This window comes from Colius striatus, chromosome Z (genome assembly GCF_028858725.1).
Source record: "Colius striatus isolate bColStr4 chromosome Z, bColStr4.1.hap1, whole genome shotgun sequence".
Lineage (NCBI taxonomy): Eukaryota > Metazoa > Chordata > Aves > Coliiformes > Coliidae > Colius > Colius striatus.
Window position 1 is genome coordinate 87102067 of NC_084790.1, and position 13249 is coordinate 87115315.

The 13249-nt window shown below is 44.6% G+C and overlaps 1 protein-coding gene across 1 annotated transcript in view; it reads right to left on the reverse strand.

Moving 5' to 3' along the window:
- The window catches only part of MBD2 (methyl-CpG binding domain protein 2), a 45649-nt gene that overhangs the window by 12701 nt on the left and 19699 nt on the right, over nt 1-13249 (reverse strand). The window contains exon 3 of the mRNA XM_062019160.1: nt 9625-9762. Coding sequence (XP_061875144.1) covers nt 9625-9762 — 138 coding nt within the window. The remainder of the gene's footprint in view (nt 1-9624; nt 9763-13249) is intronic.

Sequence of the window (13249 nt, forward strand, 5' to 3'; positions counted from 1 at the left end):
AGCAAGTTCCCTGCTGGCACCAAACTGGGAGCACTGGCTGATGCACCAGAGGCTGTGCTGCCATCCAGTGAGAGCTGGGCAGGCTGAGAGTTGGGCACAGAGGAACCTGCTGAGGTTCAACAAGGGCAAGGGCAGAGTCCTTCTCGGGAAGATTTCAAACCCAGCTGGACACGTTCCTGTGTGACCTGCCTGAGCAGTGGGGTTGGACTGGATCTTTAGAGGTCCCTTCCAAGGTCACTATTCCATGAGTCTGTGATTTCCTGGATCTTAGTGAAGATTCTGAGCTGGGCCAGAGCAGGACAAATGTTTTCCTGCCAGCTGCACTAGCAATAGCTGTTAACAGACAGAGAGAGAGGGAAGCTGCTTCTGCAATTACATGATTAAGATACAACCATTGCAGAGAAATGGAAGTACACATTCCAGGGACTGAAAAAGATCATGCAAGTCTCTATGTGCAGAATATATCTGCCTCTGTGGTTACAGCCCTCAAAATAGCTGACATTACTCAACTTGTAACTCTCTCTCTTCATTAGTGAGGCCAGGAACACAACAAGAGAAAATACAGCTCCTGTTCACAGGCTCTGTGCCACACTGAGCAGAGAAATAGGCACCTACATGAGCAGCAGTTCCTAAAAATCCCATCTAGTTTAGCAGTTAGGCATCAGGATCTCTAGACCACCACCTTGGCATTCCTCCCCTGCCCAAAGCCATTGGACTTCATAAAACAAGCCACAGACACTCTAATTCAATAAATGACTGCCAGCAATAGGAGCTACCTTCTGCACAATAACCTGCCATCACCTCACAGTTCCAGCTCTCCTTGTAAAATGGAGGGAGCTCTCCAGACCCTGGGCTTTCCTCAGCTGGAGCACCCGGAGGGAAGGAGGATCCTTGAAGCACAGGATCCAACCTTCCTTCCTCCTGAGAATGCACCAGTACAGCCAGAAAAGCAAGATTCGTGCCTCCAGGAAAGAAGGATTAGCAAACATGAGGCCCTGTTATCCAGTCATGAGCATTCTGACGGGACCAGTAGAGGAAGGAGTGAGGGAAGAACCAGGTTTTATGGTTTGTCACTGTTATGGTGTGATTATTTCATTACCAACACAAAATGAATGCCCATTCTCAGGACTCACCAGGCCATTATGCACACTGTAAAGAGCCTAAACCCCAGGGCTTTCATTTACTCACATCTGAGGGTTCTAGATTCAGAAACACCTGGCAGCCAAGTGCTAGTTTCCTAGGAAATTAATCAAGATGCATTCCATCAGAGGTGACCTCTTACACAACCACCTCCTGCTGGGCGAGGAATGGATCCATTACCACTCCAACTCAGCTCTCCTAAAGGCAACCCTGTGGGTTGTTTTCCTGTGACAGAGCAGGCAGTGCAGGAACTCAACGCCAAGGTCCTCAGGGTGGAGCAGAGTTTTTGCTTCCTGCTTGTTCTGAAGCTCTGTGATGGCAGTGCTGTACTGCAGCCGTGCTTCTGGAGCTCTTTGTTTGGAGAAACATAAAATATTGCTTCCCCCAGAACTGTTTCTTGTCCAAGAAAAGCTATTTGTGACTAATGGTGAACTATAATCTAGCCCATAATCTCTGTAAAAACACAATCTCCTAAGCAACTACTATTTGTCATGCAGACAGCAAAGAAATTATAGATTAAGCCTCTCTATTGCAAGAACCACCAGATACAAACATATTACCAGCTGCCCATTTTCCTTAGATAAATAAATGTCTGTTTGCAGCTGCTTAACCAATGAAGGGCTACAGGAAATTTTTGCTGGAAAGGAATTCATTCAAATTCTGTTATTTTTAAAAGAAAAACACACACAGAATCACAGAATCACAGCATGGTGGGGTTGGAAGGGATTTTAGAGCTCATCCAGCCCAACACCCTGCAGAAGCAGCTCCCACCTAGGTCAGGTCACACAGGAATGTGTCCAGGTGGGTCTTGAAGCCCTCCAAGGAAGGAGCCTCCACACCCTCCCTGGGCAGCCTGGGCCAGGGCTCCCTCACTCAAACACTCAAACAGTTTGTCCTGATGTTTCAATGCAACTGTTTGTGTTCCAGCTTCATCCCATCACCCCTTGTCCTGTCACTGGATACAACAGAAAAAAAGTGCTGCCCCAACCTCCTGACACCCACCAGTGAGATATTTGTCAACATTAATGAGATCTCCCCTCAGTCTCCTCTTCTCCAGACTGAACAGCCCCAGGTCCCGCAGCCTTTCCTCACACGGAAGATGCTCCAGTGCCCTGAGCATCTTGCTGGCCCTGCACTGGCCTCTCTGCAGCAGTTCCCTGTCCCTCTGCAGCTGGGGAGCCCACAACTGGACACAGGACTCCAGATGAGGCCTCACCAGATATGGCAGAGCAGAGGGGGAGAAGAACCTTCCTTGACCTGCTGCCCACACTCCTCTTGATGCATCCCAGGCTGCCATTGGCTTCTTGGCCACGAGAGTTCATTGCTGGCTCATATTTAGCTTACTATCAATCAGCACTCCCAGGTCTCTCTCTGCAGAGATACTCTTCAGCATATCTTCAACATCTTTCATACGAGGAAAGGCTGCGGGACCTGGGGCTGTTTAGTCTGGAGGAGACTGAGGGGAGGTCTTATTAACATTTATAAATATCTCACTGGTGGGTGTCAGGAGGTTGGGGCAGCACTTTTTTTATAGTAGCCAGCAACAGGACAAGGGGTGATGGCATGAAGCTGGAACACAAAACGTTTCACTTAAACATCAGGACAAACTGTTTGAGTGTTTGAGTGAGGGAGCCCTGGCCCAGGCTGCCCAGGGAGGGTGTGGAGGCTCCTTCCTTGGAGGGCTTCAAGACCCACCTGGACACGTTCCTGTGTGTCCTGATCTAGGTGGGAGCTGCTTCTGCAGGGGGGCTGGACTGGATGAGCTCTAAAGGTCCCTTCCAACCCCTACCATGCTGTGATTCTGTGATTCTATGGACGAGTTTAAAAGGAATGAGAATTCCTCCAGAAAACTGGAAAAATTCTTTTCTCTGCTTGTAAGCAATTGCTGAGTCGTTCAGTTCTGCTGCATCCCTAACTGCCAACCAAAACTTCACTGTTCCTTTAGTTGCCTGGGAGAGAGAGAGATGAAACTCAACAATCTCACTGGGTTCCTTCAGTGCCTCTTTTTGAAAATCCTAATAAACACCAAACAAGAAGTTTTCCAGCCCTGTCTGATTTTAGATTCCAAGCCTTTAAGCCGATCTGTAGGGAAAAGAAATCACATTTAACTGACAACATACAAGGTGCTAAGAGGTAAATGCATCTTTCCTGTTAAGAACTGCTCACAGGAAGATATACATAAACTGACATCCTGCAATCTTCTGCAAGCATTGGGCTTTTTAGACTGCATGTATCTTACACCAAAGAATGAATATGGTCAGATTTAATTTGTCATGTATAATCCTATTCAATAACCCACTATAATTCCCTGCAATATATACAACAATAAGCACAAAAGACACTTTCAAATCAATTTTTAAGAGTACTTCTGGCCTACAGACAGATGATGTTACAGCTAAATATATCATGTTTATCCTAAGGTGGTTTTAAAAAGTAAACGCACTCAGATTCATCCTGAGATGGTTTGTAAAGGTGGCTGCCTGCCACAGAACTAGAGGAATCAGATCACATAATACCAACTGACTACCTGACTTCCTCAAAACCAGCTTTGAAGAGAAGGATGACTTTATTTTAAACACTGGAGATATGTTTGTGGAATCTTTTTAGCCAAACGTATCAGGAAGATCCTGAGGTCAATGCTTTGCAAATTCAGTGTCAGAGTTACCACTTATATGAACATCAGTTTTACCAGTATGGTTTGAAATACCTCTACCACCACAGTCCACAGTATACAGCAAAATAAACTAGTGATCAGTGGGTCCTCAGGAGCCAAAGTTCTCTCAGAGCAGTATCTCAGGTACTACACAACTGGGGCACGGGGGTAAATCAGTGAGTTACATGTTTACCCTGAAAAAGATCAGTAAGTGTGGAACACTGAGAACCAAGAAGCTCTAACACATGAAGAAGAGGGCAATTGCTCTACATAGGACACAGACCTGGACCTTTTGGAGGCACTGAGTGAGTGTAGGTACAAAGGGCAGTAATCCCTAAGGAAGGAGTTTGGTTTGCAGCACCATTCCATTTCATCCAGTCAGGTACAGGACACTTGACAGGCAAGCAGCTCAAGTTGAAGTGATTGCATAAAACATTTACTGCTTCTAATAGTTTGAGATAGTTGCAGGACTTCCTCTGCTTCATATTCACTTCTTTCACTGAGGAATACTCAAATCTGGATGCACAAGTGGAGCATTCCTGTGCCCTGCAGTACTGCTACATCTAGTGGCCTTCTTGCAAAATAGGAAGGAAGGAGAAAACAATTTTTAAGATGCCACCTAAGAGGAAGGAGACAGATGCAACTGCACTCTTTTTTTGATTCCTCATTAATTCCAGCTTCATTTTCAGCAATGCTAACCTGACTTTTTAAAATCCAAACCAGGTACCTAAACCTATGAAGTCTAATAATGGAGAGGAGGCTAAATCAAGGGGTTTTGCTGGGAGATTTTTGTTTCCTTGCAGGGTCCACTAGAAATCACAGAATCACAGAATCTCAAGGGCTGGAAGGGACCTGGAAAGCTCATCCAGTGCAACCCCCCTGCCAGAGCAGCAGCACCTAGAGCAGGGCACACAGGGACTCATCCAGCTGGGGTTGAATGTCTCCAGAGAAGGAGCCTCCACAGCCCATCTGGGCAGCCCCTGCCAGTGCTCCCTCACCTCAACAGGGAACAAGTTTGTCCTTGTGTTTCTTTCCTGTTCTATTCCTATTAAATGCTTGTGGTGAACAGAAGCAATGAGAGAAAGGGGGAGGATTTGGCTTAAATGAGACCCTGCTCTGTGATGAGAGCTATTTGGGAGCAGGACTGTTAGCAAATCCCTTCCTTCTTTCCAGGTAATACAGAGAAGTAAGCAGCCACCTCTGAGTTTTGAGATGTTCCCTAACGGAATTCAAAGCATCAATTCAGGGTTCCAGGTGCTTTGTGTAAATATCCAGATTCTACTCCAAATAGATCCTACTCCAAAAAGGGAAATTTCATCTATGTTGTCTTCTTTAGTTCCTGCTGGACTCTCAATGCTGGCAACAGGAGACTGTCACACATTTGCAGGTGCCCTAGACACAGAGGTTCTCTGGGCCTCTCCTGTACAAAGGGCTGACCCTCACTGAGCACAGAACAGCTTTTCTGGGTTGATGGAAACTGAACATCTTCAAAACCAAACTCTTTCAACCACTGTGCCTATTCAAGTGCTCACATAAGCTGGATGAGGAAACTGGAGCAGGGAGATGTGCAATGGTGTTTATCAGTCTGTGTGTCCACACCTTTTAGTGATGGAAATAAACACAACCATTTAGGTTTCCTCTTCTTACATTGCTGTATCAGCAGATCCTGTGAGGGAAATACCTGAAGTCACAGACACAGTGAGAAAGCCTACCTTGAGCAAGCTTTAGAGAGAATCTATTTTGAGCAGTTTGATACTTCAAAAAGAGACGTTAAAGCACTTGGAAGGAAACTGCAATTGAAGCTATCAGATTTGCTTGCAGATACCACTGACATTTGATTAGACTGGTACTGGTACTTGAACAAAAGGTAAACAGAGGAGTTAAGAAGAGAGAAGTAGACTGGACACCAGAAGACTTTTCAGAGTGTGCACACATCCACACACAGCTCAAGTTCTGACACTACTTCCAGGATTCTCCAGAACATTTCCACTTCCCCTTGGGTAAAGTTCCCCACTCTGATAACCAGTAATCTATGAAACATTAAGAATGACTTTGAAAGCTTTGAGATGCTGTCTTGCAGAGATGTTGCTTAAAAGAGGTGTAAAAAACCCCATCACACTTCTTGTGTGCTACAAACTAGTATGTTGCATACATGAGACCAGCAGCTCCCACAAAGATCTGTTGCCCTGATTGACAGATTTACCTATACCGAGATCATAAAGAAGCTGTTATTAGTTTATCTTCCCAAGAACTACCACAGGGTTTACTGCTTAAAGAAGAGCTGCTGCCAAATATCTTCCCTGACAACACCAATAGGCATGTCTTCTCACTCTCAGGTCATGAAAAAAACTACTGACTGCCAAAGGTACTACAGGACTCATTTAATTTGATCCCTACACAAGAGGGCAGGCCAAAGAGAATGTTTAGGGACTTCTGGTTAGACTGTCTTTTGGAAAGAGAGATACAATAGATATACACAGATAAAGCTTTCAGAGATGGAAATCTGTAACTACAGGAGTAAGAATCCTGTAAGGGATTTGGGCCAAGGATTGAAGAAACAGAGGAATGATACTGGAAGTGGTAACTGAATAAGCTTTATATCCAAATAGACACTCAGGGGGGTTGGACTGGATGATCTTTCGAGGTCCCTTCCAGCCCTTGAGATTCTGTGATTCACTTGAATATTCAACACAGACACATTACAGCACAGGAAAGTTTGCACACCTGAATACAGGAGAAGACAGTGACACCTGAAGGGATTATTTATGTGAGGAAAACATAGGCTCTGTCTGGAGGGGAAGAGAATTCAAATGTATCTGTAAGGTTACATTTGTCCAACAATTCTATCTCTAGTGACAGGCCCTCCACAAGCTGAAAGCTTTATTATGTACCTCAGCATCTTCAATCCTCACCCTGGCTTCTCTACTTGACCTTAACAGATAGTGTCAATCAGTGTTTTTGGAAAACCAAAGATTGCATCTATTAATATTTACACCCCAGCTAGTGAGGGAAGTACCAAAATGAACTGCAGGCTGTGTTCAAACAGGATGTGAACATTCATATATGAAGGTTGCACATGTGATCAATGACTGCAGTTACTCTAGAATTTTGGTTACAAACACCACAGAAATATTTGTAGCTGCACGATGGAAATCTGTGTGTTGAGAAACCAGACCACTGGAAATTGTTTATGAAAGCTGCCAGTTTGCTTAAGATTCTTCAGTAACTGACAGCAAGCTAGCTACATTAAATTGCTTTGTTCCAGACCTGGTGCTGAAAATTTTACTGAAAACTTTCTCAAAATTTATGTAAAAACAACTGTGACAGGCTATTCCCTTCTTTCCCTTAGAATCACAGAATCACAGAATGGTAGGATTGGAAGGGACCTTTAGAGATCATCCAGTCCAACCCCCTGCAGAAGCAGCTCCCACCTAGATCAGGTCACACAGGAACGTGTCCAGGTGGGTCTTGAAGCCCTCCAAGGAAGGAGCCTCCACACCCTCCCTGGGCAGCCTGGGCCAGGGCTCCCTCACTCAAACACTCAAACAGTTTGTCCTGATGTTTCAATGGAACTGTTTGTGTTCCAGCCTCATCCCATCACCCCTTGTCCTGTTGTTAGATACAATAGAAAAGAGGGATGTCTGGACCTCCTGACACCCACCAGTGAGATATTTATAAATGTTAACAAGAGCTCCCCTCAGTCTCCTCTTCTCCAGACTAAACAGCCCCAGGTCCCGCAGCCTTTCCTCACAAGGAAGATGCTCCAGTGCCCTGAGCATCTTGCTGGCCCTGCACTGGCCTCTCTGCAGCAATTCCCTGTCCCTCTGCAGCTGGGGAGCCCAGAATTGGACACAGGACTCCAGAAGAGGCCTCACCAGAGTAGAGGGGGAGAAGAACCTCCCTTAACCTGTTGCCAGCACTCTTCTTGATGCATCCAAGGCTGCCATTGGCCTTCTTGGCCACGAGGGCACATTGCTAGCTCATATTAGCTTATTATCAACCAGCACTCCCAGGTCTCTCTCTGCAGAGCTGCTCTCCAGCAGCTTCTCCCACCTCAGTCAATCATCACTACTCAGAATGACAACAAAAACAGCTCAGAGCAACATTTTAGCCTGGAAAAAAAGCAAGAGTAAGACACACAGTGATTTGTTTTGCTATGAGATATGTAAGATTAAGTATCTCACATTCACTGCAAACACAGTTAGTGTTTCCTCCAAAAGAAGTATGGCAATACAGAATAAGAACAGTGTTTAAAGTGTCCTCTCCCAAGGATCACAGAATGTCAAGGGCTAGAAGGGACCTGGAAAGCTCATCCAGTGCAACCCCCTGCCAGAGCAGCACCACCTAGAGTAGGGCACACGGGAACTCATCCAGCTGGGTTGGAGTGTCTCCAGAGAAGGAGCCTCCACAACTGTTGCAAGCAAGGAAAAAGAATTCTGACACAGAGGTCAGCAGAAGATGACTTCTTGAGATTTAATTGGTTAGAACCTATCTCAAAGAGGCAAAGATTTCATTTGTGTAGGTTTGCAAACTGACTATCCAGTAAAGATGTGCACATAGGGTTGTCTCAAAAGACAACAGATGCATTCCCAAAGATTTCAGTCACTACATAATTGAAGAAATGATTCTGGAATAAAGAAAACAGGGAGGAAACAGGAAAGCATGAAAGTGTTTGGAATCCACCAAGACAGGGATTGCCAGACATCCACTTCTCTCACCACAAAGGTGCCAAAACCTTCGTGTGCTTTGGTGATTGTTACTGCTTCAGCAGACATGACCAAAAGGAAACTCCTGGCACACAAAACAGGGTAGTTCAAAAGGAAAACCCAAAGAATGTGACAAGAATCGATGGCCACATGCAATTATGCATCTTTTAGATCTGAACACAACACACTTACACGGCCCCTGTTGAACTTCGTGGGACCAACAGTGAGGGTAGCTGAGGCCTTCAAATCTTGCTAAAAGGCATCTCAACAAGTTGATCCAATATGGCTCAATATCTCTTCATTCTCACCTGAATTTAGAGGATGCAGAGTCTAAATTCCTCGTGTTACTTCTTACAAGAACAGAGCTTGAGTTTCAAAGGAAACATGGTTAAAAGTTATTGACATAAGAGATAACAAAATTATAGACACACCTCTGCATTTCCCTCTCAACCCTGCACTCCTAAGATAGAACAAAGTGTTTCAATTCAATGGTAGGACTCAAAACCAACACCTCAATCTGATCCACACCATGTTACCCACCTGACCATTCATCAGCTAGACTTCCATTTCTCCTCAGCTGCCTCCTCCCCGTAAGAAACAAGCCCAAACAAGCTGCTCACTGTGTGAGGAGGCAATCTGTCATCCACCTACAGAGAAGCAGCTGAAGGAGAGCTTGTGCAAGATGAGTTTGTATTACTGAGCTCTGTATTTATAGCAGGAGTAGAGTGAAAAGGAGGGATTTAAAGTACAGCTTTTTATTGATGCTGCACAAAGTTCTTCCGTGTAAAAGAGATTGCTTCTTGATGACGACCGTGGATGTCATAGAAACTTCTGCTAAGAAGCTTCTCTATATTTCACATCTGATGGCAACAGTACAGCATAAATCTGACTTTCAGGAGGAATGTGGCAATCAAACATGAATGAAGTTTTGGACTAAGAGATATTAGCCTCCATATGAACTGTCACTTCTGTATCTTTTCTCAATCATACAGACTACAGACTTTTCTAAAAGTAACTTGCAAGGCAGAAACTCCCACTATAACCAAGGCACAGATGAAAACAAGCACGTTTTCAGCTTTGTTTCAGCTTCCTGACCATCAACAGTGGGAGCAGATTAATTCCTACCTGTCGCGGCTGCTCCGTCACTCGCTGTGGATCCGATCGTACTTTGTTACTAGGATGATTGGTTACTTTGGTGACTGGTTGTTTGAAAATTGATGCAGTTTGTCTGATGGGTAAAGTTGTATTTAAGTCTGGTTTTCCCTGGTAAAACAAACAGAAAAAAAAAAAAAAGATTAAAAAAGAAAAGAATTAACAACAATTACACGTAAAAGTGCACAAATTAAGGTTGCAGTCACCCTCTTCTACTGCACAAAAGAAGGAGGCTTTTTGTTCCCTTAAATACTGTGTTTAACTAACTTTTCAGTCATCCATTTTAAATTAAAGAAAAAGAGAGTAACACTTAACTAGTTCCACACATTTTCACCTTCTTGGGAAGAATCAAACTGCTTGAAAGCCCATCTTTTTTTTTGCTAAAATCATAGAATCTGAAAGGCTGGAAGGGACCCGGGAAGCTCATCCAGTGCAGCCCCCTGCCAGAGCAGCACCACCTAGAGCAGGGCACACAGGGACTCATCCAGCTGGGGTTGAATGTCTCCAGAGAAGGAGCCTCCACAGCCCATCTGGGCAGCCCCTGCCAGGGCTCCCTCACCTCAACAGGGAACAAATTCCTCCTTGTGTTGCTTTGGAACCTCTTCTGTTCCAGCTTGTCCCCGTTGCCCCTTGTCCTATCACTGGCCATCATTGAGCACAGCCTGGCTCCAGCCTCCTCACACCCACCCTTGATGGATTAGAGAACATGAATGAGCTCACCCCTCAGTCTCCTCCAAGCTACAGAGCCCCAGCTCACTCAGCCTGTCATCACAAGGGAGATATTGATGGTTCAAGGGACCTACATTCTGAAGAGACAACCTTCACAATAAGATGTTGGAACCTCCAAAGCTTCATGACATTGTGCTTTGTAGCAAATGTAAAATTCCAAGTGTTAGAGGACGGCAGCTCCCTAACTTTGGTCACAAATTTCCTAAGCAATTCCCATACCAAACAGTTCTTAATTAGGTGTAGCAATTCATCCTGGAAAGAAATTAGATCTGTATCAAAAACCCTTTAGACAAGACTAGTTTTTATCTGGTTTGTGTACAGGTGATCCCCAGGCATCAGATGTGACTTCATCAATACTATCTAGCCACACACCCAACCCTCAGAGGCCTGAACCTCCCTCTGTAGCATCAACCCCAGAAGCACTTGGGGAGGGAAAAGAATTCTCCCCTAAACCCCAAGACTGTTTAAGAAAGAATAAGACAGATCATGACTTGCACACCATTCCATCTCTTCTAAGTCTCTGTCTTCTCCCAGTCTCTCTGTCCAAAAGCAGTTTGAAGCACCGGGCTAACAGCATCTTACAGCCTTTCACTTGTAATTCCATGTCTGCCAAGTCCTGAATTCATACTGTCAGACTTTTCTGCTCTTGCATTTGTCTGCTAATTTTTTAATAACTGAAATAATTCCCTTCTGTTTTTCCCCCCCTAAGGATACAAGGGGTGTGACTGAGAAGACATGTCACTATGTTGACACAAGAGAGACACTGAAAAGTCACAGTCTCAAGCACTTCAGAACATTTAAAAGCCATACTTAGTTTCTGACGAAGGAAAATGGTCAAGCTTTTGCTTTTAAAAAGTTTATTGCTACTCATTCAAAGGAAAATAAGTGATATGTAACGTTTCATAGCTCGGAAGTCTTACAAGAGGCTGTGAGATCACAGCTCTGAAGCTACACAACAAACATCAATATTAGACTCCATCCAAGGATTGTGATAAAAGTTTTCACTGGGATTTACTCAAGACTCTTAATTTTGTGAGAAGAAGCAATCTCTTTGGGAATTAAACCTCAATCTTCAAATCCTTCATAGTTACATCACACAATTTGGAATACACAGCTTCATGCAAGAGACCATGTTACGAACCAGGGAGCACACATTTCTTCAAAGCTTGTTCACAACTTGTTCATCCCTGAGCTGGACATTGTGGAATTACAGATGATGGAAGTTAGAATACTGGCTATAGATATTCTGTACTGATCTGTATTAAAATGAAACAAAAAATATGGCAAGAGGCTTAGGCTTATTAAGCAACAAGCCTGCTCTTCCCAGAATCTGTCTCAGACTACACTCTTATTTTAGAAGTTAGTCTCCTCCTTTAGAGCTTTGCTAATCTGAAGGGTGGTTCCTCCACCATCAGGATGTCCTGTCTTTTAGCACATCTCAGTAATTGCCAGGAGGATGGCTGATCAGAAAGGGAGCGTGAAGTGATTCATAGACTCATAGACTCACAGAATGGTTGGGGTTGGAAGGGATCATTACAGATCATCCAGTGCAACCCGCCTGCAGAAGCAAGTCCCACCTAGATCAGGTCACACAGGAACGTGTCCAGGTGGGTCTTGAAGCCCTCCAAGGAAGGAGCCTCCACACCCTCCCTGGGCAGCCTGGGCCAGGGCTCCCTCACTCAAACACTGAAACAGTTTGTCCTTATGTTTCAATGGAACTGTTTGTGTTCCAGCTTCATCCCATCACCCCTTGTCCTGTTGCTGGATACCATCAAAAAAAGGGATGTCCCAACCCCCTGATACCCACCCTTTAGATATTTATAAATGTTAATAAGATCCCCCCTCAGTCTTCTCTTCTCCAGAATAAACAGCCCCAGGTCCTGCAGCTTTTCCTTGTATGAAAGATGCTCCAGTGCCCTGATCATCTTGCTGGCCCTGCACTGGCCTCTCTGCAGAAAACTTCCCTGTCCCTCTGGAGCTGGGGAGCCCACAACTGGACACAGGGCTCCAGATGAGGTCTCAACAGGGCAGAGTAGAGGGGGAGAAGAACCTCCCTTGACCTGCCTGACCATTCATTCTATATATGCACAGTGCACAATCCACCAACAAGCAATAAAGTGTCATCTCTGCACTCCACAGAAAGTAATTTCATCATGAAGACCCATCTCAGAGTACAGCCTGACACACTGCAATGGTTGTTACGTTGGTTGCCCCTACCCAGCTATTTGATCCATCAGCTGGGTGGGGGAAAGGCAAGGGAGAAGCTTCTTTCTGCAGCCTCTCTGGGGTGACATGGGGCTATTAGATCCTTCCTGGTAGAAAAGAAAATATTCCTTGATGTAGATCTCAGGAACAACTGATGGGAGAAGCAATAGAATAACGCTTAATATTTACCAAGGCATCTCAACATATCCTATACGGAGGGACAGCTTTAAAATCCCAGGCCTCAGTGTTTCATGTAGATGGCACAGGGGATTTATCAAGAGCACTATGTATATTCTTAGCCATTCCACAGTACCACTCAATTCACATGATCATATAGAAGTTAGTGCTACAGTATTTGGGGAATCCTTGCTTAATACTGATTCACTCATCCCCTCGTTGAGAGTCAAAAGTTTCCCTGACCAATAGAAGAAATAAGCTAGAACACACAGGCAAAATCTGGAAGAGTTCTAGAAGTCTGCTCCCTGCACTAACTCTGACCACAGATCTCTATTCCTGGCACTCCTTTAAATATACCTGGTCATTTTACAGCTTCTTTCTCTTCACAATTCCCAGTTAACTCATTAAAACATTGTAAGGCTAAACCAACAAGTTCCAGTGGAAGTTTTCCTCCGAAATTCAGGCACCTATCACTTTTGGTTTATAA